At 44.5% G+C, this 25,968-nt stretch overlaps 2 protein-coding genes across 2 annotated transcripts in view; one reads left to right on the top strand and one right to left on the bottom strand.

The window, feature by feature from the left end:
• Positions 1 to 7,275, top strand: part of LOC124606767 (high-affinity choline transporter 1) — a 360,300-nt gene extending 353,025 nt beyond the window's left edge. Inside the window, exon 13 of the mRNA XM_047138825.1 lies at positions 734 to 7,275. Within this exon, the coding sequence (XP_046994781.1) occupies positions 734 to 829 (96 nt within the window). The 3' untranslated portion in view covers positions 830 to 7,275. The remainder of the gene's footprint in view (positions 1 to 733) is intronic.
• Positions 7,276 to 8,132: 857 nt separating this feature from the next.
• Positions 8,133 to 23,527, bottom strand: LOC124579564 (loricrin-like). Its single transcript, XM_047131248.1, has 4 exons — positions 23,369 to 23,527; positions 15,642 to 15,723; positions 9,459 to 9,571; positions 8,133 to 9,416 (listed from the first exon to the last, which is right to left on the bottom strand). Exons 1-4 carry the CDS (start codon positions 23,525 to 23,527, stop codon positions 8,133 to 8,135), a joined length of 1,638 nt encoding a protein of 545 aa, XP_046987204.1.
• Between the last annotated feature and the right edge of the window lie 2,441 nt (positions 23,528 to 25,968).

Genomic DNA, 25,968 nt, shown 5'->3' with positions numbered 1-25,968 from the left:
AGCAGCACTCAAGAATGGATCGTGCTAGTGTTGTACACATGGTATCCTTTAAAGATGAGCTTTATTTTTCTAAAATTCTCCCAATTAATCGAAGACACCAATTTGCCTTCCCTCACTACCGACCTCATGTGCTCGCTCCTTTTCATATAGCTTTTCAAATTTTCGCCTAGATATTTAATCCATGTGACAATGTTAAGCAGATCATCACTAATACTATATTCTAACATTACAAGACTTTTTCCTAAGCGTCTGTATTAACCCACATTAACCGCTGCCGGGGGAGTGGTATCCCACCACTCGCCAGCCACAAAGGTTGATGACCTCTTGCATAAGAGCTGAAGAAGCATGCAATGATGCACTCGTATTTGGCATCATACTTTAATTCTGTTTGATGCGTATGCAGGACAGCACAATTGTCGCAGCCCAACGTCGCAGATCTGTCTACCACATTTCGCATCCTGTGTTCCCCTAAACCACCTACAGGCTTAATCACCTATTGCTCCTACTGTACTCGATACACATAATATGTAAATTTTCTTTATGTGGTGTCTTTTTTCCTGTGTTACAACTGTAATGACCAGCTGGCTATACTACTGCATGAATGCAACAAATGAGCTAGCTTCCTGATATTTGTACCTGACGATTAATTCTGCTTCATTGTAAGCCACGTTTTCTTTCTTTTCACTGGAGCTTAGCAGGCCGAGAGCGCCTGACGGAATTGGTATGTTGGCAGGTGGAGCGACTGCGGGCAGCCGTCGGCAGCGGGGGCGGAGGCGGCGTGGGCGTTGGGGCGCCCGACACAACCAAACAGCGCCAGACCACGCTTTAAGGGGGCGGAACTCCGCGGGTGGCGCTCTGGGGGCGGAGCTCTGGAGGCGGCCGACGCTGCGCGGCGCGCTGGCGGCTGAGTTGGAGGCACAACACTGCTCTTCCTGTCACTCCCTGCTATACGGGACTACTCACATCAACGCCAGCGTCATCCTTTCGAAGATCTCATATCGCTACACCGAGCAAAACAGCGTTCTATAATCAACTAGAAACTATAACATTTGCTGCAGAAACGTACCCGATCGCTGAACAGTCTCTACTTACTGCTGAAACAAGACAGTGACTCATGTCTGGATCCACTCCATATAAGAATACCATCTGACATGAAGTGAAGAGTAACTGTAGCCTTGGAAGTTTCCGTGGTAGCTGTCTGCCTTTTTGGCAGCACAGCTTTTTGCCGAACGAAACAAACGTCTCATTACAATATTATTCGCTTGATAGGCACATATGCTCAGCAACAAGCACCGCTTTTAAGTGTTCCACTTTTCTCTTCACTAGCAGCCCATGTCCCCAGTTCGTCAGTTTTGTCTTGCGACAGTAATCTCACATCATTGTAAGTATTAAGTGGGAATTACATTTGCAAGTACCAGCAGATAACTACCGAACTTTTTTCTATTGTTTACAAGTAGCCTATGAACACGATGTATCTTCCAAATGATTTCTCATTGCAGGTAACTTTTTGGGTGTTCCTGCACTGCGCTAGGCCCCTTTTACTGAATTCCCTGGACCTTCCAACCTATTATTAAATCTAATCTACTCGTCCAAAGGCACAACTTTTCCTGTCCTTGCTCTTTATTCATGAGACTGTGATCTTCCTCTTGCGTATTAAGGAATCTATTATCAATGGCATTTCCTTTCAGCTTTGCTCGTATGAATATTTTTCGTGTTCAGTACTACAATTCTATTTAGTACCAAAACCCAGAGATGTGTGGTAGTTCAAACAGCAAACACAGTGTCACTCAGCACTGAAAAAGTTCTGCTTTGAGAAGCACTCCAGATCGATCATATATTATTTCTGAAATACTTTGTTTTCTAAATTTTCCCGAAGTTATACATTGTCAGCAGTATTTGATTCAATTCCAGAAATAGGGCTATCTAGGTTGAAAAGTTTCTCTCCAATATTTATGTGGGAGTTACGATGGATGCATGATAGAGGAGAAAGCGTGTTTCGTTAATCAGAAAGCTATAACGGAAAAGGACACTTGGCGCTTCTCCAAAGGAACTTAAAGTAACTGTGTTCCTTTTGTAGCCTTGAAGAACTGAGGCGTCACTGACCAGTTTTGTTGGATACGTTAGTTTTACGAAAAGTAAGAAGAACTGAATTTTATTAGAAAATGAGAAAACGATATGAATCTATGAACTATTTATTCACATCGTGGAATTAAGCGCAGAATAATTTCAGTAGATGGCAGACTTATAACATTTAAGTTGCAGGGTTAAGTGTCCACTTTCAGTATACCCAATCGGCTATGCCTCCTGAAACACTGTGCCCTGTGTTGCCACACTTCTTTTAGACACTTAACAAGAGCAATATAGAACGTTAAATGTTTACAGAAATCGAGCCAGCATTTTCAATTCGGAACTGTCAGGAAGCGGGTAAGTTTCTGCAGATCTGAAGCACAAAAGCTATCTCCTCCAGACACGCCGCAGCAATGGTTGTCGCAGCCCGTTCTCTGCCTGCGCACTTTGATGGACGCCGCCGAATGCTCTTCTGTGCCCTGTTCCAGTAATCCTCTGCTTCACCCCATCCTTTTCCGTTCAGAATATAATGAACGACGTTAAGTCTGCTTCACCCTTTCTTGTTTACAGCACAAGGACTAATTGGACGTGTTTCTGGAGAAATGTTAGGACTCAGTCACGTAAATGACGTGTAATGTGTACAGTACCCGACAACAGGCTTTACCTGGCTGCTAGCATGTTACATTTACTCTCGTACCAATTATTCCCGATATCTGACAGCCACGAGAATCACTCGTTGTATCCCGTGTCCCATATTTATTGGAGACACCACAACGCCAGAAGCATAGTGCCCCGCGGCTATTCACAACTCCTAGGAAATCTACTGGTGCTGAGAGTAGTTTTTCAGCGTTTATCTGCAGACACCATCACCATTAGACAAAAGAAGCGCGTAGCGTGTACAGCGCTGTGATGCGTAGTTCGTCGTATAAGCGCCATCAGTATGATTTTGCAACGACCAATACGACCCACCCTCATACTGGAGCATCAGTATTAGTGTTGTTACAGTAACAACGCGGTGTAGCCGTGTACAACGTATATTTTGTGTGTGATATTACAAAGGAATTATATATATATATATATATAATTGTAGTAGTGAGCTGCACATAGTGGCAGGGACTTTGTGTGCTTTGCGCTGCAGCAGACAGCTAACTACGGGGCAGCGCAGTTTCGTTGACTCAGTCTCCACTTAGTGCAGCCAGCTACCACGTCGTGGCACTCGCTTGTGTCACTCGTACAGACTCACCTGCTCTCGGGCTCCAACTACTGAAAGCAGTGCATGGCGTAATTGCTTCGCTGAAAGAAAGAATAACTACTTAGGCATCGACTGCTGTTTTACGGTCTCCCGGCGATATCGCGAATCAAATAATGTCTCCTCCATGTGGTCCAGTGATTCTCTCTCGTTCCAGTCTTGCTAACAGTCAGACGTGAAATTTCTTCGTACCATATTTAACACGTACAGGAAAAGTTCGTTAAAGTGCTGTTGTCAGAATTAAAGGAGGCTACCTTTCAGGAAAATACAGAGATTGCCATGAGAGAGTGCCGGGTCTCACAGTATTAAACCACAATCTCTCTGACTACTTAAACTGCAAGTGCTTCAGTGACTGCCACGCATTAAGAATAAATTTTATTTTTAATTGCCGTCTCATCAAAAAATTAGAGCTCTTACCAATTTCCACGGTTATCGGCACAAAGGCGGCCCTACTGTAGCTTTGGATCCGTATGGAGTCATACAACTCGCGTACGTTCAGCTGTGGAAGTCTGCTTGAAAAGCTGTCCCCTGCCGTTTTTGCTGATGACATAAACGTGAAACTGGTAATAGCTGTAAAACATGTTTGTGCTTATAGCTAAGAATGAATTTCTTTTCTTTCTGAGAGTGTTTCACATCATTTTGGCAATATGAATTCTTCTACTCCTACTGCCACATGGAGTATGTTAAGAATCCTTTTACCTGTAACGAATGGCTAAATATCGATCGATCATCAAGATCAAGCAACTTTTTGTCATAAATACACCTCTTATGTCGAATATTCAAATTATAATAATTCATAGTGATGTTATTCAGATGTTGTAAGTTAATTCGTTGCTAAGTATGCTTTCACGTACGGGTCTGACAATTCATAGAGTTATTATTTTGAACATGATAGTTCAACGCTCAGGTAATACTTGAAATGAAGACGTGCTTGAATGGATAACAGACTAAAGAAACGCATAAGAAGTCTTGTCAGGAGTTATAGGTTAATGGAAAGCTTGCTACGATCTCCATAAATAGACACCATAATACTGCAAGCAGAGTAATGGTGACAAGCAAAGAATGGAATATGTCAAAGACATTATTGAAGATGTTATAGTCGGTGCTTAAATATTAAAAGATTAGTATTATATAGGTGGAGTTTGAGGACAGCATCAAACCAGTCAAACATAAAGTTTTCACTATTTTCGTTATCATATTTTAGAAACGTGCTGTTTCTCAACTGAAAAGCTCTATTGCAATTTAAGTAGCTTTCAGGTATAAGATGGACGATATAAAGCGATAAGAATGTATTCTGTACTTGGTGAGATATTCAGCTGCATGCCCTTGTCACTCTCGTACGCATAAAGTGAAAATGATAAAGCAGTGAAAGTTAACAGTAATTGCTAAGACACAAGAAGAAGAACTTGGAAATGAAGAAACTAATAAATACGTACAAAAAAATCTGGGTCCTTACTATTAGCTCATGTTGCACAACTGTCGCCGAACTGAAAGGTGCAGTAAGGACGGTGATATAGCGTCCAGGTTTCGTAAACGGTTTCGTCGAGAATTATTCAAAGGCTTGACAACCTCCAAAACGCGTTTCCTAATTAACTTTGTCTGTTGTTTCTTGCCACAACTCCCAGCCTGTACAAAACTTTTCTGTCATTTTCTTGACCGATAAACGGCAGTTATGGAGTTCTTGACACTACATTCCCGAGAGCAGAGCGGTCGGCTGTGCAGCGTGCAGCCGACAGCTGAGAAATGCTATGCCCGACTGTAGCGCCCCGGAGTCGACGCGTGTCTGCTGCGGCCGGCACTCCACTTGTTAATGTGGATGTTTTATTTTTGTTGTAAACATTGGATGTCTATTCTGAATACTAGGCTGAGTGTTGTTAAAGGCTATAATTAATAATACGAACGTTTATATTTGATTTGCTGTTGTGAATATGGATGTCTTTACGAGCTTCTGTGTATTCTAGAATTATTGTATGTGGAGTAGTTGTTAAAAAAAAAGAAATTTAATATGGTGTGTCAACTGTATCTATTGCCTGATATAATAATGTTGTCTTGTTAGTTAAAGTGCTCCTTAAGGGAAAAAAATATTTGTACACGTATTAACTGTGCTTCGTGGGCTGCCTTGAAGGATTTCACTGTATCAGATTGCCATTTTTGAAGTACTACGAAAGGTTCTGAATCGAAAATTAATGACAGAGAATAAAATACACCTCATTAACTTTGATTAAAGGCCCAGACACTTATTAGAACCATTACTCTGTGAAATGCAGTTTTAGAAAGAGACTATCCATTACGGGACATTAGGGTGCAGCATTTCTGGGTCCAAAAATGATGGTGCAGCCCGCGACAGCGACAATCGATTCATACAGCAATATTATCAAATATCACAGGTTATTTAAAAAAGCCCTGACGTTTTACGATCTCTCGATGTGTTTTGTCAATGTTGTTACTCTCCGAGCAATTAAAGTGTGTAGATTTTCACTTGACTGTGGTTCTGTTATAAAGTAAAATAATGTTCAGGAATATATCAGTGTTCAGGTTGAGAGGTTTATAAGAGATAATGCGTATGCCAGATGTTTTGTTGCAGATAGTTTGCCTAAAGACGAATCTGGCTGCGCCAGATGGAGTTTCTGTAAAGAGTTTCCTATTTACTGTTACATGTTATTTCTACTGCAGGCGGTTTGTTGCTGAAGATTTATGAGTTGTTAGAGCTTAGGAGAACATGACTATTTAGACAGAGTGTTGGTTTTGTTAGAGTGCACGAGTGTGTTTGTCTGTTACCGAAGAGCAACGTCTTACGGTACGCACAAGAATTTGGCCTGATACACAGGTGCTGGCAGTCGTAACAAGAAACGTAATTTCCCGGGAATAGCTTGGAGATAGCAATAGCGACAACTTCGTGTATCTAATGTACTTTGAAAGCTGCAGATTGAACGCCTGTGTAGCTTACAGCCACGCGATAATCTCCTTGTGATTAAATGGCTGCCCCTAAGCACATGTTTTACCTTACACTCTGTGTGATGTTACTGCCCTCATAGGCACCTTAGTAATCAAAACAACAGTACGTGCAAGGAGAACGTCATAACATCATTTTGCCCCTGTAACTGACTGATCACTGCTTGTCATTTCCGTTATTTGCTAGAGCGAAAGTAATGTAGAGAGAGAAACGTCTTATTATTTTGTTAATTTTAGAACACAATGGAAGAGAGGATGGACGCAGAACAAATTAAACGGCAAAATTTGGGAAACCGTTATGATGCAAAGGAACGGAAGCGTGATAGATATAAGAGCTTGATGTTTGTAAACAGTGGTTTTGCAGTGTCCACTGTCGTAGGACTTTGTAGTACACCAGAATGAAACCTTATGGATATATCCGTAGCTCTGTAACAAGAAATAAAACATAAGGGAACTATGAGAGGAGACAGCTGTAGCCATATTGCGAGTAGCAGTCGCGGTAGAAGCCTGCCTCATAACTGCAGAATTGAGTCCGGGACTAAAGCAAGTGACATAGGCGTGCAGTAGCTAGCACAACCGCCGCACACGAACAATTGCACAGGGCAGCAGGTTATCCGCAAACGGCCGATAGGGCTGAGGTGGCGTTCGTAGGTCGTGGCATCTTACTTCACGTTGCGGGATACGTGTTGCCAGGCGTCCAGTAGCAAGTAGGAGGTACAGATATGGCCATAACATGTGCAAGCACCGAATTCTGTTGTTGGTATAATGACATTAGCAGATAATGTGAAATAAGAATTCTCCTCCTCTTCCTGTTTTTACTTTTGTGATAGTCTTCTCAAAAAGAATTAAAAAACTGCCCACGTATTCTCGGATACTGTCGTATTATATTAATGTTAAAAAACACAGCATTGTACAAAATATTTATCTTTTTATTTTTCTCATAAAAATGGATGTGTTTATATATAAAAAGTACAAAATACATAAAATAACAGTCATGGCTACACTAACTTTTTTTCTATTTATCGCTCAGTTGTTACTTGGAGAAACGAACAGCTCTTTACCTTTAGCTGAAACGATTTTGAAAATTTCAGCTCACAAAAACTTTGTTTCTATTTTTTAAAGAGAAAACACGTAGCACTACCTCAGGCTGTAATGACTTGCTGTCGTTTCTCTAAGGTAACAACCGATTATTTAGCGCCATACTTCCAATAACTTATTCGTGCTTCGGACTACAAATGCTCAAAGTCATGAGACTGAAGCAGTCCAGAGAGCTGGTTGGTGAACAGTACGCTATTCTGTTTTCAGAACTACGTCTCGTATTGGAGCCTACGCAAGACAATTTCAACTGAGAAAACATCGGTTTGGATTGCTACAGACACGAAGCTAAGCTTCTGTTGTCTTCAGAACATTACACTGTGAAAAATCTTTGGAGATATATAAATAACACTTAAACAGTTACCAGTCTCCCTCCTTTGTACTTGTCTCACTTCCGTGCAGGATGGTAGAAGACTGTAATAAAATGATATTTTATTATTAGAGAGAAAAAAATAAGCAAAATTCCAGCTGTTTCGTTTTTGGCCCAGCTGAATGTAAAAATGGTACCTTCGCAGAAATTACGATGAGTAAAGGGTAAGCTTTTTTAAAGGAAACATAGCCGAATTCTTATATGTAACGGGGAGCATACAGGTACCATGCATATTGTCAGGAAACGCATTGCTTAAGACATGGCGATTAGATCAACAATCATTCCTCAACGCTCATGATAATAAGGCAGCTTCCTATTATGGCAAAGATGGAGGCTGAACACTCTTCAAAGAAGCGCAATCGGAATGGCAAAGAGGCGGCTACCAGTTGAGACTGGATTCTAGTAGACATATCCTCCATTGCTGGCATACGCCTGGCCTCCACCTCCACTTCCTCCACCGTGTCCGCCTCCACCGCCGCCTCCGCTGTAACCTCCGCCGCCACCTCCACTGTATCCTCCGCCACCTCCATTGCTGTATCCTCCACCGCCACCACTGCTGTATCCTCCGCCGCCACCACTGCTGTATCCTCCACCTCCTCCGTTGCTGTATCCTCCGCCTCCACCTCCAAGTCCTCCACCACCACCGCTGCTGTACCCGCCGCCACCTCCATTACCTCCGCTGTACCCTCCTCCACCACCACTGTACCCACCAGCGCCTCCACCTCCACTGCCAAAGGAAGGTGCACCATAACTAGAAGAAAGGCCGCCGCCGCCACCACTGCTAGAGAATGACGACGAGAAACTGGAAGATGATGAACTTGAGCCCAAGGATGGTGCACCATAACTGGATGATGGAGCAGATCCAAAACTACCACCGCCAAATGATCCACCGCCTCCGCCAAACGATCCACCACCGCCGCCAAATGATCCACCTCCAGATGAAGGAGCTCCATAGCTTGATGACGGGGTCTTGGCAGGAGCACCGTAGCTAGACGATAGCGACGATCCAAAGGATGCACCGCCGCCTCCAAAAGACCCACCGCCGCCGAATGATCCGCCACCAGCTGAGGGTGCTCCATAGCTGGATGATAGGCTGCCTCCTCCTCCACCGCCTCCGAAAGATCCACCTCCGAAAGATCCACCCCCAAAAGATCCGCCACCAGCTGAGGGTGCTCCATAGCTGGATGATAGGCTACCTCCTCCTCCACCCCCGCCAAATGATCCACCTCCCGATGATGGTGCTCCATAGCTAGACGATGGCGCAGAAGCAAATCCGCCGCCGCTCCCACCGCCGAATGATCCACCGCCACCACCAAAGGATCCGCCCCCGAAAGAGCCACCACCTGACGAGGGTGCACCATAGCTAGATGAGGGAGCTGAAGCTATCGATCCACCGCCAAAAGAACCACCTCCGAAAGATCCACCTCCAAAGGATCCGCCGCCGAAGGAACCGCCGCCAGAAGACGGAGCACCGTAGCTGCTCGACGGGCGAGACTTTCCGCCTCCACCTCCGCCTCCGCCTCCACCGCCGAATCCCCCGTGGCTTTTCCCGCGTCCACCACCGTTGCCAAAGCCTCCTCCTCCTCCTCCTCCAAATGATGGTGCACCGTACATGCTGGATGGCCGGGAAGGCCCGGCGGGTGCTCCATAGCTGCTCGACGGTTTCCCGCCTCCTCCACCAAATCCACCGCCTCCGAAGCCACCGCCCCCAAATCCTCCACCTCCAAAACCACCGCCACCTCCGCCGAAGCCGCCGCCGCCGCCGCCGCCACCACCTGCAGAAGGAGCTCCGTACATGGAAGACGGCCGGGAAGGTGCTCCGTAGCTCGTCAGTGGCGCTGTGGACAGAAGAGCAATAGATGAAAACTGGCAATGGCAAACGTGCATAAATCATTTCGACTGTTCCCACAACATAAATATCGCCAGAAGGTGATTTCTTTTTTGTGCACATTTACAAAAACTGCAAGCTTTCCATTAAGAGAAGACAAGATGGAAGATTCTGAGAAACTAATCAAGCTCTCTCGTCTCTAAAGAAACCGAAAGGCATTCACTTGAAGCTGTTTGCGAGAAACTAGGGAAATCTCATTATGATGGCTAGAAGAGGATTTATCCGAAATATTCAAATGTCTTGCTCCAGGCTCACGTAACACACTACACTTAAGTAGTGGTAGTGGTGGTAAGTTCCTGTGGTACCAAACTGCTGAGGTCATCGGTCCCTAGGCTTACACACCACTTCACCTAACTTAAACTAACCTATGCTAAGGACAACACATACACCCATACCCAAGGGAGGAGTCGAACCTCCGACAGGGGGAGCCGCACGAACCGTGGCAAGTCGCCTGAGACCGCGTGGCTATCCCGCGTGGCTATACTTAAGTCCAATACAACATCGGCGCACAGAATAATGTTAAATAAATGAACGAATGTTGTAACCTATCAATTACAATTACAGTAAGACACTTTTTGTATTAATCTAGGGTGTGTATTTCGCAAGTCGGACTCTTACGCAACAAATTAACTGAAACAGTATCTTGGAAACCTGTTCAGATTATTTCAAAATACAAGGGACAGTAAAACGAAAGCGAGAAAAATGGAGAAAAGTAAGTAAATTGTTTACTATCTCAGAAGTAATGATCATAAATGTTAATATATACATTTATACCACTGGAGGCAAGGAAATCAGTGCCTTCATGGAAAATTTTTTTCGCTTGTCTACGGAACCATCATTGCACCAAGGCGTGCACGTCTTCGTTCGAAGCAAATCAGCAGCCACGAACGTCTTTCCTCAGGGCTCCAAGAATGTGTGAATCGCATAGGGAGGGATCAGGACTATACAGGGTGTTACAAAAAGGTACGGCCAAACTTTCAGGAAACATTCCTCACACACAAAGAAAGAAAATATGTTATGTGGACATGTGTCCGGAAACGCTTACTTTCCATGTTAGAGCTCATTTTACTACTTCTCTTCAAATCACATTAATCATGGAATGGAAACACACAGCAACAGAACGTACCAGCGTGACTTCAAACACTTTGTTACAGGAAATGTTCGTCCTCCGTTATCGAGGATACATGCATCCACCCTCCGTCGCATGGAATCCCTGATGCGCTGATGCAGCCCTGGAGAATGGCGTATTGTATCACAGCCGTCTACAATACGAGCACGAAGAGTCTCTACATTTGGTACCGGGGTTGCGTAGACAAGAGCTTTCAAATGCCCCCATAAATGAAAGTCAAGAGGGTTGAGGACAGGAGGGCGTGGAGGCCATGGAATTAGTCCGCCTCTACCAATCCATCGGTCACCGAATCTGTTGTTGAGAAGCGTACGAACACTTCGACTGAAATGTGCAGGAGCTCCATCGAGCATGAACCACATGTTGTGTCGTACTTGTAAAGGCACATGTTCTAGCAGCACAGGTAGAGTATCCCGTATGAAATCATGATAACTTGCTCCATTGAGCGTACGTACTGATGAAACTAAAATGAGCTCTAGCATGGAAATTAAGCGTTTCCGGACACATGTCCACATAACATCTTTTCTTTATTTGTGTGTGAGGAATGTTTCCTGAAAGTTTGGTCGTACCTTTTTGTAACACCCTGTATGCAGGATGTATAAGGCTTCCCAATGAAAATTCTGCGCATTTTGGGCCCGCCCACATATTGCCAACGTTGTTTCGAGTACGCTAGAGAAGCTTCACTGCGAAGCCGTTACCTCCATTCAGTCCCAGCCCCTTCCCACGCGATTTCCATGTCTTTGGAATCCTGAAGAAAGACTTTCGTGGCCGTCGATTAGGTTCATACGAACAGGGCACGCCTGGGTAAAATTATGTTTCCGTAGACAACCAAGTGGGATTAAGGTATTAATGGTTATTGCTATTACTTTCGAAATAACAAACAGTTTACCTACTTTTTCCATCTGTCTCATTTTCATTTGACACGAAGAAGGCCACTGTTGCAGGAATACTGCACGGTAACTTGATCATCACATGATAAGGACATAATCTGTATACCATCATGTAAAGTGAAACTCTGCAGCTGTTTGTGGAACCAGTGAAATAAAATGCAAACCTTTGTGAAAAAGAGCAATGGAAGTAGAAAAGCGTAAACCAAAAGAATGCCGCCCGATAACTTGTTCCACCGATGTCATGCTCTGTAATGGTAATAAAGTGAAATACTGTGTGTGTGTGTGTGTGTGTGTGTGGGCGGGTGGGTGGGTGGGTGGGTGGGTGGAGACAGGGGCCGTGCGGTTGGGCACACAGAGACGCACATATAGAAGACACATAATCGAAAAACTGAAGGCGTGTTCTAGCACTGAGGCAGAGTCATCGAAAACAAATTATGAAATTGCAATGTGATTGGTTACAAGTTAATCTTCATACTTCAATGCACGGCTACAAGGCTTCATAAGAGCCTCACATATTTATGGAAGATATTATCGACAGCAGCAAGGAAAGGAGGCTGCATATGCTTGCAGATTCAATACACGAGTTGGTTTAAAAGGAGCGATAATTCTATGGAAACACGTGTAAGCAGGTATTCTGTGACTGCCGTCTTTGTTTGTTATGTCAGCAAAAGCCTTATTTCCTCACATGTCTCTCACGTAACTTTAGGTTGTAAATCGAACAGAAGTAATTCACAAACTGTGTTAGGTACCACATCAGCTATGTCGACAACACCAACTTCCTTGTGTTTATGTTGGAACCCCGGTACTAGTATCACTTTGAAGCTCGGAAAGAGTAAATGGAGTGATGTGACTGTGGCTAAAGATTTTCTTTCTTGGCTACACAAAACTCACATATTAGGATCTTCAGAAATGTTATATACATATTTGTAGAAGTTCAAATCTTGTGCAGACACGTTTAAGATTGTTATTACTACCTGTATATAATTTTATCGAGTAAGCTATGAACTTGTTTGAAAATAAAGGGTATATTTGGTGTCTGCGTCCTTTATCATTTCTAGATGTTTTCAAACGTCTGTGCGAACACATAGATGCACTGTTTGCAGCTACAGCCGCCGCTACTGGAGTTTGCAGGCGCACCAGCGCACGACGCCATGGAGACAACACATGCGGGTACTTTCTCGTTGCTTTCTCCCGCGTTATCGGCAGCGCCTGCACAGCGCGCTAACTGGCGTGGTTACGCACTTGCTTTCTTTGCTGATAGCGATCGCAGACAGCTGCGTGGCACTGCGTAAGTGCCAGGCGCTTCCTTTCGGGAATTATATAAAGAGGAATTTCACTGTGACAATGTGCAGAGTTTTATCTTGAACAAAGTAAGGGCAATATTATTGAAAATTCTCGGCTGTAGAGCAGCTATACTTCCGAAAGAGAAATAAGTGAACCCACGACTTCAGTTGGTCACAATTACGGGAACAAGGCTTATATAATTTCTCGACTTCCGCTTTTAAAATTTGCTAGCTGCGAGCTGAAAAAAGGAACCAAATAATGTTTATCCCTCCACGAAATTACTTCAGCATCCAGTGTTCAAGCTGAAATTTAAGGTAAGAATATTGAGATCTGCCTCCTTTTCACACTGGAAGCTAAGGTGAATTAGGAAATTTATCACTGGATAAAGCTGTGTACTTGGCATCGAATCGACATCCCTGGGTGGCAGTGCTGCTTCCCAGGCGGGACATACGAGACAGATCACAGATTCAGTCAGCCAGTACGTCTTCCCAGCGTTCTAAACTTCACAGAGATACAATGATGAGCCAAAACATTATGCCCACCTCGAGGATGAGTGCCTCCTGGTAGTGTTGCGGACACCTTACTAGGAAAGAATGTATGCGGGAGAGAGACAATCGGGCAGTCATTACACCGAGGGGACGGGCCATAAATGCTGAAATCCACTGATATAAGCGTTTTTGACAAAGGGCGCATTGTTGTGGCGCTGTTGGTGGAAATGAGAATCTCTGAAACTGCTTAGCTGGTCGGTTTTTCGCATACTACTGTCGTGAGCACCCATGGAGAGTGGTCGATAGATGGCGAAATAACGAGCAGGCCTTGTGGTATTCGACGTACAGGTCTCATCACAAATCGTAGCGGTCGGAGCATCCTTCGCTGTGTACTCCAGAATAGGCAGTGATCTGAGGCAGATCTGTCGACAGCGTACAATGCTGGTACAGGCACAAGTGTTTCGGAGCATTTCGATCGAAGGTCATTGTTGAACACGTAGCTGCACATCACACTACCTCTTCGTGTACCTGTGTTAATCCAACGACATCGTCAGATACAAATGCAGTGGGGACGGCATCACTGAGTTTTCACCGTGAATCTATACAGGTAGAAACGTGTCGCTTGTCGAGCGAATCCCAGGCCAGTGGCTGCTTGAAACGTGCACCATGCCACAGATGCAGAACGGTGTCAGCAGAATTTTTCTTGGGGTGCATTAAGCTGGGCTTCTGTGGGACCTGTGCTTGTACTCGACGACACCGCGACAGCAGTCAACTACGTGAACATTATTAGGAACACCTTTTCTGATGACGATGACGTCTTCCAGGAGGGTAACACTCCGCAACCCAAGGCCAGAATTGTGCTGCAATGGTTTGAGGAGCATGATCGTGAGCTCATACTGATGCCTTGGCCAGAAAATGCCCCTGATCTGTACTCACTGGAACACCTATTGGGCGCCAGCTGCGTGCTCACAAACCACCGCCACGTAGTTTTGTGACGTGTGAATTGAAATCTGGTGGCATATACTTCAGGAAACCCATCAGGGACTTGTAGAATTCCTGCCAAGCACAATCGCTGCTGTACTGTGTTTTAAAAGTGGACCATAACGGTATTAAACAAGTGGTCATAATTTTTTGGCTCATTAGTGTATCTTTCTAGTGTGTCATCTATAGCACACGTTCCAATGTGGAGTGAAAGTTTCAGTCAAGAAAAAATCTTGGGACCTTGGTTAAAAAGTTTCTCGCCATAACCAGTCCCCCAAACTTGACCTACTTCGTCGTGCACCGTCACCGCTCCTTCAGCAGTGTTTACTACAAATTTCCTAAAATGACATAAACTTCCAATTTTAACTTAACTGTGATACCCACACGGAACGATGTCTCGTACTTATTAAGCTTCTCGTATGTATTCAAACAAAAGCTAAAAATTCGCGTTATGGCTGGTACACAATGACGATACCTCACTAAATGAGAAAGGCAATGGGAAAAGAAACCCAGTACAGAGCAGGTACCTCTTAACGAGATGCTGTCACATTTGACAGTGTCCGTCTGAAACCTATCAACTTCTGAGAGTAAGGCGTTTTAGATTATTTCTGACATTTTTTACCTACAGAACCGTAATACTGAGAATCCTGATGCCTTTCTGCAACATGGACACTTACAATTTAGAAACACCCACATTTCGTTTAACTGTAGGAACCAATGGTGGCATTTAGTGTGCCTATATCAGAGTTTTTCCCATATGAATACCCTTTACAGTTGTCTTTTCCTCCCTAACGACGCCAGAGTTTTCAACGCGAACTTCACTAATATGATCTATAAGATCTACAGTTCATGTCAAACTCTTACAGTTCTCATCATAGTTTGACGATTTACACAGATAACGTTAGGAAGACAGAGTTCCTGTAACAGTTCGCGGATTGATCTCTAGCTATGCAGCAGAATCGGTAAAACAACACTGTAGAACATACACACCTATCGACATTTTTTTGTGCTTCTGTGGACCATAAGAACAATCCATCTGATAATCTAACGAATATAGCTTGAACCTTTACTTTTCGTATTCCTATTCGCAGGCTTAGTCGTCATGTTTGTTCATGCATGCAACAAGTATTGTTCAGTCAGTGGCCAGAGCTATTTGAAGAAGAATGTGACATGGTCTAACAACGCACAAAGTTTCACCGTAAATGACAACGGCGACGGGAACCTGCAGACTTATATTCTGTATGTACTCACCATCTCTGCGTACGAGGCGTCTGCTGCCGTACCCGAAGACTTCAGCGGACGACGCCAGAAGGCAGCACAAGGCCAGCAGCGTCTGAAACAGTCATTACGCGCCTTCGTCAGTAGGTGTTCTGTGTGGTTTCATTTCGATGCTGTTTTTCTATTGGTCTACCTAGCACTCTTCCTAACATGAATTCATTTTTCCAAAAGCAGTCAACGCATCGGAGTTCCCGTGTGCTTTATCCAGCAAGGCAGTGGACGCCAGTATCATGTTGATGGGCCGGCCGGAGTGGCCGAGCGGTTCTAGGCGCTTCAGTCTGGAACCGCGCGACCGCTACGGTCGCAGGTTCGAATCCTGCTTCGGGCATGGATGTGTGTTATGTTCTAGGTTAGTTAGGTTTGAGTAGTTCTAAGTTCTAGGGGACTGATGACCTAAGATGTTAAGTCCCATAGTGCTCAGAGCCATTTGAACCATGTTGATGATAGTGGTATGAGATTGTGCAATTCATTATCGTGTGGTTGATTCGTGAAATGAAAGGCTTGTGAACGTGGAGTCCCGATCCTGGAAGATAGCCCACTCTTTTCAATCATTTCTTTAATGTGGCACCACAGGGACAGCTGAGCGTAACGCGTCATACATCTTCACCCCATAAGAAATTATGCAGCGGAATACGGTCCGTTGCCACCTGAGACATATAAATATTTTCCGTTAACAGGGTTCTAATGCACTGCCTCCGAGTCGACGGAGACTGTGAATAGGGGTTCACGTAAATGTAAATGTTCTTTAAGAAAGTAAATGCTATGAAGTGTTAATTTAAGAAAGTCGAAAAACAAAAATATTTATTTCACCGTTTCGTTTGTTATAACAGAAAAACAGGCTATTAATGTTTCTACAAGCGTTTTCTTCAGACGCTGCCAATGATTAATGTGTGAAGAAAGTGTTTGGTGTAGGTCGTATAGAAACAGTTGGGTACAGATGTTTAGAAATACACGCATTTGACAACTAGTTACTGTTTTCTGTTAACTAAAGATTAGATCTTTACCAGAAAGAAGTCTGTAGAATTTAGCGTGAGTTGATACCCGTGACATTGTCAGATCCGTGTTTTATATACGGATAAGTGAGTCGATTAAGCTGTCATCAACAAAGGCCATCTACTTTAGGTCAAAAGCATATACACAACATTGTGTCGTGTGTAAGAGTGCTGAATCATTGATACAGACAGAGTTAAAATTAAAATCTGAAAATGTTCCAAAGATACTTAGACCTATCCCAGTCTGAAATATAGAATATATATTCGCATAACAAGTGATATTCCTTGTGTAATATTTTGACGAAAGTTATATTTGAAAAAAGTTTGTACCTGCTCTTAACGAAAGACGTTAAATTTTGCACTGAAAGAGCGAAACGAGCAGCATGTTTACTGAACCTTCAGCTTAAAAAGAAAAACCCTGATACTGTTGAGTTCGTTTCAGAATTTATGTTATATAAGACTTTCCTAAAGTACTCCGAACTAGTGACACGTCTTGGACACTTGTCAGTTCATTACTCATTTTATTAAAACACAATGGCGCTGCATGTGTCACAACTTTCCACCATAGCCCTCGACTTTCACTTAAGTTAAAACTAACGACATTGCGTTCAGCATTTTCCGTCGTGGTTTCGCTGGACGATCTTCTTAGGCTCATGTTCCGAACAGGGGTACACTCACAGAAACGTACTGTAGATTTAACTCTTAATGTTCGTCGGTGGCGAATCGAAGGGAGTCAGGAAACGCACCAGTAAAACACAGCTTCTAGTGTGAATTTCCTGACAAACTGAAGTATTGTCGACTCGAGGACGGTTCGTCTGTTCTGTTAGGACCGTGGATCACCAGTAACTATACGTATGTTTCAACGTGACACCCCCTCCGGACGGCCACTTGGCACTACCAAGAGGGCAGACCATCGTGGTCACCGTATGGCTCTGGCATATCGTACTGCATCTGCAGCAGCCATTTCAGCAGCAGTTGGAACCAAAGTGACACAACGAACTAGTAGAAATAGATTACTTCAAAGACAGTTCCTGATCAGACGGCCTATAGCGTGAGTTCTATTGGTCCTAAACCACCGTTGTTTGCGACTTCAGTGGTGTCGAGCGAGAGCTCATTGGAGAGAAGAATGGAGGCCTGTTATTTTTTCTGATGAATGTCAGTTCATCTTCCATGAAAGTGATGGCCCTGTGTTGGTTAAAATGAGGCTAGTTGAAGGCGTACAACCAACCTGTCTGCGTGCTACACACTAGACCAACACCTGGAGTGAGGGTCTGCGGTACGATTTCGTATGACAGCAGGAGCACTCTCGTGTTTGTTCCACGCACCCTGACTGCAAATTTGAACATCAGTCTGGTGATTCAACCTGTTGTGTCGCCAATCGCGAACAGAGTTCCAGGGGTGTTTTACAACAGGATAACGTTCGCCCCCATACTGCTGTTATAACCCAACATGCTCTACAGAGTGTCAACATATTGACATGCACCGCTCGGTCACGAGATCTCTCTCCAATCGAGCACATATAGGACATCACCGTACGACAACTCCAGTGTCATCCGCAAACAGCATTAACCATACCTGTATTGACAGATCAAGTCTAACAGGCTTCGAACTCCATCCCACAAACTGACAACCGCCACCTCTAAAACACAATGCTTGTACCTTTGTATCAATTCTAGCGGTCATGCCGGTTATTAATGCACCAGCATTTCACATTTGCAACGGCTTATCTCACGCTTGCATTAACCTGTGATCTTGCAATGTTAATCACTTAAATATGTTACCTAGACAAATGAATTCCCGAAATTTCATCACTCTACTTTAATTATGTTTCGGTGTTGCAGTTTTTTTTGGTCAGTGTAGGTCCACCGAGAGACTGATGGACCGGAGACTGATAAAACAATAGCTCAGGTCTTGAAAATGGCCACATTTCGGCCACGACGGGGGTTTACAAATTTCTTCAGGTTTTCCATATCCAGCTGAAGCCACTGATTGATGATTAGATCCCATAGAGCTACTAAATTGGGGAGGTATTGTTTGATGCCTTTCAGAAATGGCTCTAAGCATTAAGGGACTTAACATCTGAGGTCATCAGTCCGCTAGACTTAGAACTACTTAAACCTAACTATCCTAAGGACATCACCCACATCCATGCCCGAGGCAGGATTCGAAACTGCGACAGTGGCAGCCGCCTGGTTCCGGACTGAAGCGCCTAGAACCGCTTGGCCACAGCAGCCGGCTTGATGCCTTTCACACGTTGCTCAGACAGTTTCTCTATGGTTGGAATCGGCTGAAATAGTGAATTAGTGGAGATGCGATATGGTGTCTGAGTGATCGTCATACTGTTGTTGCCATCTTGGAAGAGTCTTCGTGAAGGTGTAGAAGAAAAGGACCAGTGCTCACCGAGAACATTGAAAAACATGGTGGTTTATATACACCGTAACCTGAATGAATGGACCAAGTCACCTCCAGCCACCACCCACACGCGGCGGTTTAAACGCCTTCTTGGGCCTGCGGTCCACTCAGCCCCTTACATAATTTGACGAGAGGAAAAACAGTGATGCCTCACCACAATACACGCGTCCAGTCAGCTGCAGTACAATTTTTGTGTTTTTTTGAACTACTGAAAATTGTAACCTTATATGTCAGTGCGAGCAGTATCCTTTTGCGAGGTACTCGGCTCCAAATGTCCGTTGTATACAGTTCCTGTCGCAATGTTCTTTGGCAGACTGGTTGAGATGGACTTGCATTCACTTAGAGCAAAATTTTTGTTGGCTTTGAAAAGTCATTGACGAGGGGTAACACTCGTTTCCGTTCTCTGTCGGTTAGGACAGTTCTGCGCCATGTTACGTGCCTTCGACTAGTACACCACTCCTTGTAGACGAATCGCACAGATTCCATTGCTACCCAAATAAATCGGAGAACTTCATTTACCCTTGGTTCATAGGCACGATCAAACATGCTACCATCTTCCTTCTTTTCTTCCATGTCTTCACGCCGACCCATCTTATTGCACTGTTTCCACGTATTCGAAACACCGTTTGGGGTCTACCACTTTTACTTCAGTGTTGGACCGTGACAGGACCGCTTGTTACCAGTAAAACACCTTCTACAAGTCTCTAGTGTTCTCTCTTAGGTGGGGTGACGAATGTTTTGTCTGGCCAGCTCGTAACGTCATTAGAGACAAAATACGAGCTCATACTGGGGGAGGATGAAGAAAGCAATTCGAAAGAATCGTCGTGACATACTTCTGTAGAAATCTAAGAAAATCAGCGGAAAATTAACACTGACTGACCGTAAGTGTATTTCAAACACTTAGGAGTTTCAGCAACTGTGCCACTTCCCTCGGTCCATAGGTATAGCTCGGAACAATCAAAACGCTTCTGTAACAAGTAAATGCCTAGTCGAACGATATACTCATTAAGTTATAGGATAAATATAACTAAAGAACAACGTCGACTTTCGCACATGTTGAATTGTCGTGTGTGCCACACACCTCTCTTTAGGGAAGAAGTTTTTAGCGACATTTCAAAAATACATCGAAATGAGTCGAATTTAATTTGTCGTCGCAATTCGATTTCGGCAGAGGTGCCTCAACTATAAATGTGGTAAGATGGACAGCACCTGCTCTCTAAGGAGTTTTACGCCAGTTTTGACAGTTTATCTTTGCTGTACATGTTGCTCATCCCTGAAATGACATTGTGGGTCTAGTAAATTTGTTACACGTATAGAAACTAACCGCAGGTACGTAAATCTTTTCGGCTCGTTTCTGCCACTGCAACTCGCGCTCTCTGTGACCCACTGACCGACAAGAGTGACAGTGTTCGCACCTGCGGTTAGGCAGACCCGCAACGCAGCAAACCGCGAGCCTCTGTTTACGACCGGAGTCGCCTGCTTGCGGTCGCTAACCCCGATACAGTGAGGCTGTAGGAGCACCAGCGTCTCTTATGATGGGTTAATACAGAGATTTGGGAAAGCATTTCACGTGCTTGTTACAAGTAATTACCTATGAGAGACCTTTTGTAGGCTACATCAAGGTTTGTATTAAGATTGTTGCTGAACAGTGAGATGCGTAAGTGGAAACATCATATTCCCGCAACTATTAGAAAGTGAAGTCTTTGTATTTCTGACTAGTTAGTTGCTTGGGTTGCTATCGAGCGATTTTAGTGGCGTACCCCATAATCCGAATGAAAGTTTTTTACAACATGCACATGAACGAAAATGCTGCGAACTGGAATAGTGTCAATAGATTACCTGCGAAGTCTTATCCTAACAATCGTATGTTCCTCAGTTTGTGCAATAGCTAGCTAGCTGCAGCTTATAACTATTTATAGGAATAATTTATGATTTTTCCCTGATTTAACGATAATTTCTAGACACACGGTACTAAATCATATAATAAACCAGTCGTATAGTTTGATTTCGAGACCTAAATTTCAGTTAGTAGCTGTTGAGGTTGGTAACGGTAACGGTACTTATCAGTAACATGTATTGCAGGCGGGACCTTCGACTGATACGTATGCTTGATTCTAGGTACTGAGGTGCACTGAGGTTCACAGACGGTAACTTGGGGTATCTCGGCAACCAACATTTAATGTAGCCTTGCAAAACAGCTAACACATGGAAACGAGGTAGGAATATACTGAAACATTCACCAAGGTGTTCCGCGTTCTGCTAAAGTACTTGTGGAAACGAGAGAGATAGAGCATTACTAAGACTTTAGGCTCGTACTGGCGAGGACAGCGGTTCATATCTACAACCGTCCGTACAAACATAGATTTTCCGTGTTTCCGAAAGTGAGACAAACGTTGGAATAATGCCTCAAAAATTACACAACCCATCTTCTTCCCGAACCGAACTTGCTCTCCGTTTCCAATCACCCCATCGTCGACAGGACTTAAAGTTCTATTTGCGCTTCCATCGCACACTGCGAAGTGTTAGACACTATTCTGCCACTCCCTGTCCTGCGTTAAGCATACACTACAGAATTTTAATGTTGGAATATCGCTGTCCTCTAACTCAAAAGACTACAAATATGCTCGACTTGTTTAAGGTTTGGGAGAATGAGCTCATGATGGTCTTGTTGAAAGATCTATCTCCACCGTCTGTAAGCTGATTTGGGGAAACAATGGACAATTTCGTCAGAAAGATGGATCATGATTAGCATCTGCGTTCATAACTGCGTTATACCTACGACCGCATCGTTAGCGACGCCAGTGGACAATTCTAGCTCCGGTATAGTCCAAATCTACAACTATACACCGCAATCCACCTAATAATGTATGGCAAACGGTATTTGAGGTGCCATTATCAGCATCCATTCACAACCGTGAGAGCGTGTCTGCGTAGGTATACTTATGAGATGTAGTTCCAATTATTTTCCCCTCGTGGTCATTTAGGAAGACACAGTTAGAGGAAACAATACATTTCCCGACTCTAGAAATTGCAGCTGTAAAGCCTCTCTTCTAGCGTCTGCCACCGGAGCAGATCAATAAAGCTAAACGATCTCAAGATTGAAAGTGCCATTCTTCGTTGCATCTTCTCTGTCTGTCTAGTATAGTGTACATACTACAGTTGTGTGACGATATACACCGTAACTTTTGACTTGTCGTCTAAAAAAGTCAAGTTGGTGACTGAGTCTCGTGGGATGTATATGAAGAATCGATTTGGCAAAGCGTCACCGGTAGGTCGTATTTCATGTTCTGAAAAAATGTAGTCCACATGGTATCTTATGGAAAACAGAGTGTGAATATGTACTGTGCAGTAAATAAGTACTACAAGGTGACGACCATCCTGGCACAGGTCTGACTCCAGCAGCTCCGTGGTTGAGCACATGTAGGTTCCTACTCTCAAGGATGTCCACATGAAACAACAGCTCCAGGTTTTAGCGAGAGTTTACAGGTCGCCCATGCCTTGTAGTGTGTTGTTTGTTATTGTGGTCCTCAAGGGAAGGATGATCTGTTGCAGTTCTCCACGCTGTTCTGTCCTATCCTATCCATTTGAACCTGCATTACTGTATTCAAGCCCTGCTCTCCCTCACCAATGTTTACACTCCAAATTTCTCTCCATTACTAAACTGACGATTCTTTGACGCCTCAGGGTGTGTATGTCCTATAGTTGTGTGACTGAAACTACAAAATAACTCGCAACTAGGTGTCACTGGATGTGTAGGAAGAATCAATTCCCAAAAGTGTCGCTAGTAAACCATATCCCATGTGCTAGAAAGAGTATTATATTCCTATTATCAATGGTTGCATGCTAAAGTAATTATAAGAACATTTCAGCCCTGATGAAACACGGACGGCTTGTAAAATGGGCAGGTCGCTAGTGCGGACAAAAATAGACTGCCTTAGAAGCCCAGGGATTTTACTTTCTGCCAGGAGACCTCGAGGCACACCAAAGAAATGGTGGAGAGATGGAATCCATGAGGAGTTGCTGCTGAGAGACATGGATGGTGATTGGCGATAGAACGCAGGAGACAGAATCCATTGGAAGAGGAGCAGTGTAGTTACGAGCTGTCCTCTAGGCCTCATTGCGCAAAGTAAGTAAGAAAGTAATTGGATCACTGGGTGTAAGTAGTGAGAGGTGCTCTGGCCGATACACACGGCCCCCATGTAGATTCCTGGTTTCTAGTGTGTCCACGTCAGAAGGTAGACCTCAGCCCTGCAGCAGAGTGGAGTCTAGGTCTCAGAACTCAGAGGTCGGACTCACCGTGCGCGGCGCGGCCATGTTTGTGAGCAGGAGAACGCTTTTCTGCTCTGGCTGGTGCTGTGCAGCTGCTGCTGGTGTGGCGCGGTTGCTCACCGACTGCCGAGAGCCCCGCGCCGCGCGCTTATATAGCGGCCGGAGAAAGTGTCGGGCGGCGCACATCTCCCGCCAGCAGGCAGTCCGCGATGCGATACACGCCTCTCACGGGGGCCACCGCCGCGCTGACCTCTTTGGTCAAAGCCTGGGATCCCTCCGCGTAACGCACCCACGCACCTCATCGCTGCTGCCCTCCAGCTGCTCCAGAACTGACACGTCCTCTGGCGACTTCCCACGCTTCGTGGTCTTCTTCATTGCAGTATCGCACCTAAACTCATTTGAGGCAGAAAAATTTCCATGCCACGTACAGTAGCAAATAACGATTGACTTATTGTGCGTACACACTACAGTGGGGAGAATACACGATCATATGTTGCAGACGGGGGGCTCAGCTGGGCATTGAACAAGCAATGTCCAGGGAATATGACAAGACCACTCTTGTTCCCTATACCAAGTACATAATCTGACCGATAGGGTGAGTAGCAATCTACTACTGTTTGTTGATGACGCCGTAGTGTGGAGGGAAGAAGACCTTCTTTTCATATATATATATAAATCAGTTATATCAATTATTATTGCTTTCTCCGTCTGTTAAAGTTTCTAGAAACGGCATTTGGGATACACTACAGAATTATCTTACTGGGATCATCTTGCACCTCTCTCAAGGACCACGGAAACAAAAATTTTGCAGTTAGGCCCTGAAGACCGAGCTATAGTCAATAGACCGCCGTGTCATCCTGTCACTCATCATCGGATGCGGTATGGAGCGGCATGTGGTCACACACTGCACTTCAGGTCGTTGGCGACGTTCCAACCTTGGATCCGATGCCTCTTAGTGAGGTAGCTTCTCAGTTGGCATCACGAGGCTGAGTGCACCCCAGGTCCAGTCCTCCCACCAAGAAAATCCCTGGCAGCGCCAGGAATCGCACCCGGGTCCCCTGCATAAGAGTCTGACTCGCTGACCACATGGCTATCCACGAAAACGCACTAGAGAAATAAGTGTTTATACGGAAGCATATAGACTTTCGTTCTTTCCTAGCTCCATTTGCGAATGGTACAGGAAAGAGAATGACTGACATTAGTACAAAGTACACCCCCCCCCTCAGGCCCCCTCCCCCCCCCCCACCCCTCCTCCGCCCAGCTATGCACAGCAGCTTCTGCAGCATCCATTCAGACGTATCGTGTGGTTATAATTAAAGTGGAGTTACTGAGAGAGGCCTGGTGTGGGCTGTAGTTATCGTATGGCACCGAAATCTCGCAGATATCCTAAAATGCGGACTCGATATATGCAGATGGCAGCAGATGCAAATCCTGCGCTGTGAGTGCAAAAGAGACGTATGGAAACGTTTGTATATGTAATGGATTGGGAACCGTAAATATGCAGAAAAGGTCAAACAAGCGAAAGAGGCATAATGTTGATGTTATTGTTAACCACTGCTTACGCAATTTTTTTAATATGAGCACCAGAAATGATGACGAGATGATGGATCCGTAAAACGACTTGATCAACAGTTGCTCGCAGCATTTCCATACACAATCACATGCGGTGAGTGCAGTAGCTCTTGGTGTTCAACAAGCAGTTTGACAGTACCCCGAATTCGATGTTCTGTGTATTCACTACAACCTGTAGTGTAAATGTCTCTCGTTACTGCACAGAATATTGCCCGGCCACATGTCACCAACTTCTAGCTGTGCCAGAAACTGAAGATCAAATTCAGTACGTTGTTGCGGATCATGAGGTTTCAGTCGCTGCATCGTCTCGATCTTGTACAGTTGCCAGTGTAAAGGTGACCGCAAAACATTCCGTACTGTTAACCATGGGATGGAAATTTCGCGTGACACTGCAGGAGCACTAGCTCTACCTGGGGCACGTGCTGTATGTACAGTTACAGCAATAGCAACTTCGCCAATAACTTCCAGCGGGATGGGACGCCCTCCTCTTCCAGGAGCCACACCAGGCTCTCCCGTGTTTTCGAATTTCATTGTTATATTCTTTAAACCATTTAATGACATCGGCGCTCTCCTCAGACCTTTCAGTTTGCCATACTATCTCACTACAGCAATGTAACTGCGCCGTCCACTTAAAATATTTCACTAACAGCACTCGGTCTCTCTTCTCGGTAGCCACACTGTTCACTCAAGTTATGATTTGTCGAATAACAGCGTGGTGCCATACCGACAGTGTACAGCGCAAGATTTGCAGCAGGTGGTCAAAATTGAAACTAATTTTTTTCCAGCGTCTATCGGTTTCGCATTAACGCATTGGTATACACTGATAAGTCAGAACATTATGACCATTGTCCACCGCTAGGTCGCCCAGCACAGAGTCACAAGCGACTTAAAGAAAGCACAGGTGGCTACAGTATGTGCGAAGGGCAGAAGAACGGACCCACAAAATTACAGACCAATATCCATAAATTCGGTTTTCTGCAGAGTCCTTGAACCTTCGTTAACAGCCTGCAGTCAGGTCAAACGCCTAGAAATCTGGCACTGTCTGTTGTCCTTTG

This window comes from Schistocerca americana, chromosome 1, assembly GCF_021461395.2.
Source record: "Schistocerca americana isolate TAMUIC-IGC-003095 chromosome 1, iqSchAmer2.1, whole genome shotgun sequence".
NCBI lineage: Eukaryota > Metazoa > Arthropoda > Insecta > Orthoptera > Acrididae > Schistocerca > Schistocerca americana.
Note: the sequence above shows the minus strand (reverse complement) of the source record. Positions and strands in the feature narration are given on the sequence as shown.

What these genes read in the sequence shown, in the direction of transcription:
- LOC124579564 (XM_047131248.1), bottom strand. Translation starts at nt 23,527, where the DNA reads ATGTGCGCCGCCCGACACTTTCTCCGGCCGCTATATAAGCGCGCGGCG. An exon ending in ACATGGCCGCGCCGCGCACG is followed by an intron (nt 15,724 to 23,368) that starts GTGAGTCCGACC and finishes TGACTGTTTCAG; the next exon opens with ACGCTGCTGGCCTTGTGCTG. An exon ending in ACGCCTCGTACGCAGAGATG is followed by an intron (nt 9,572 to 15,641) that starts GTGAGTACATAC and finishes TTCTGTCCACAG; the next exon opens with CGCCACTGACGAGCTACGGA.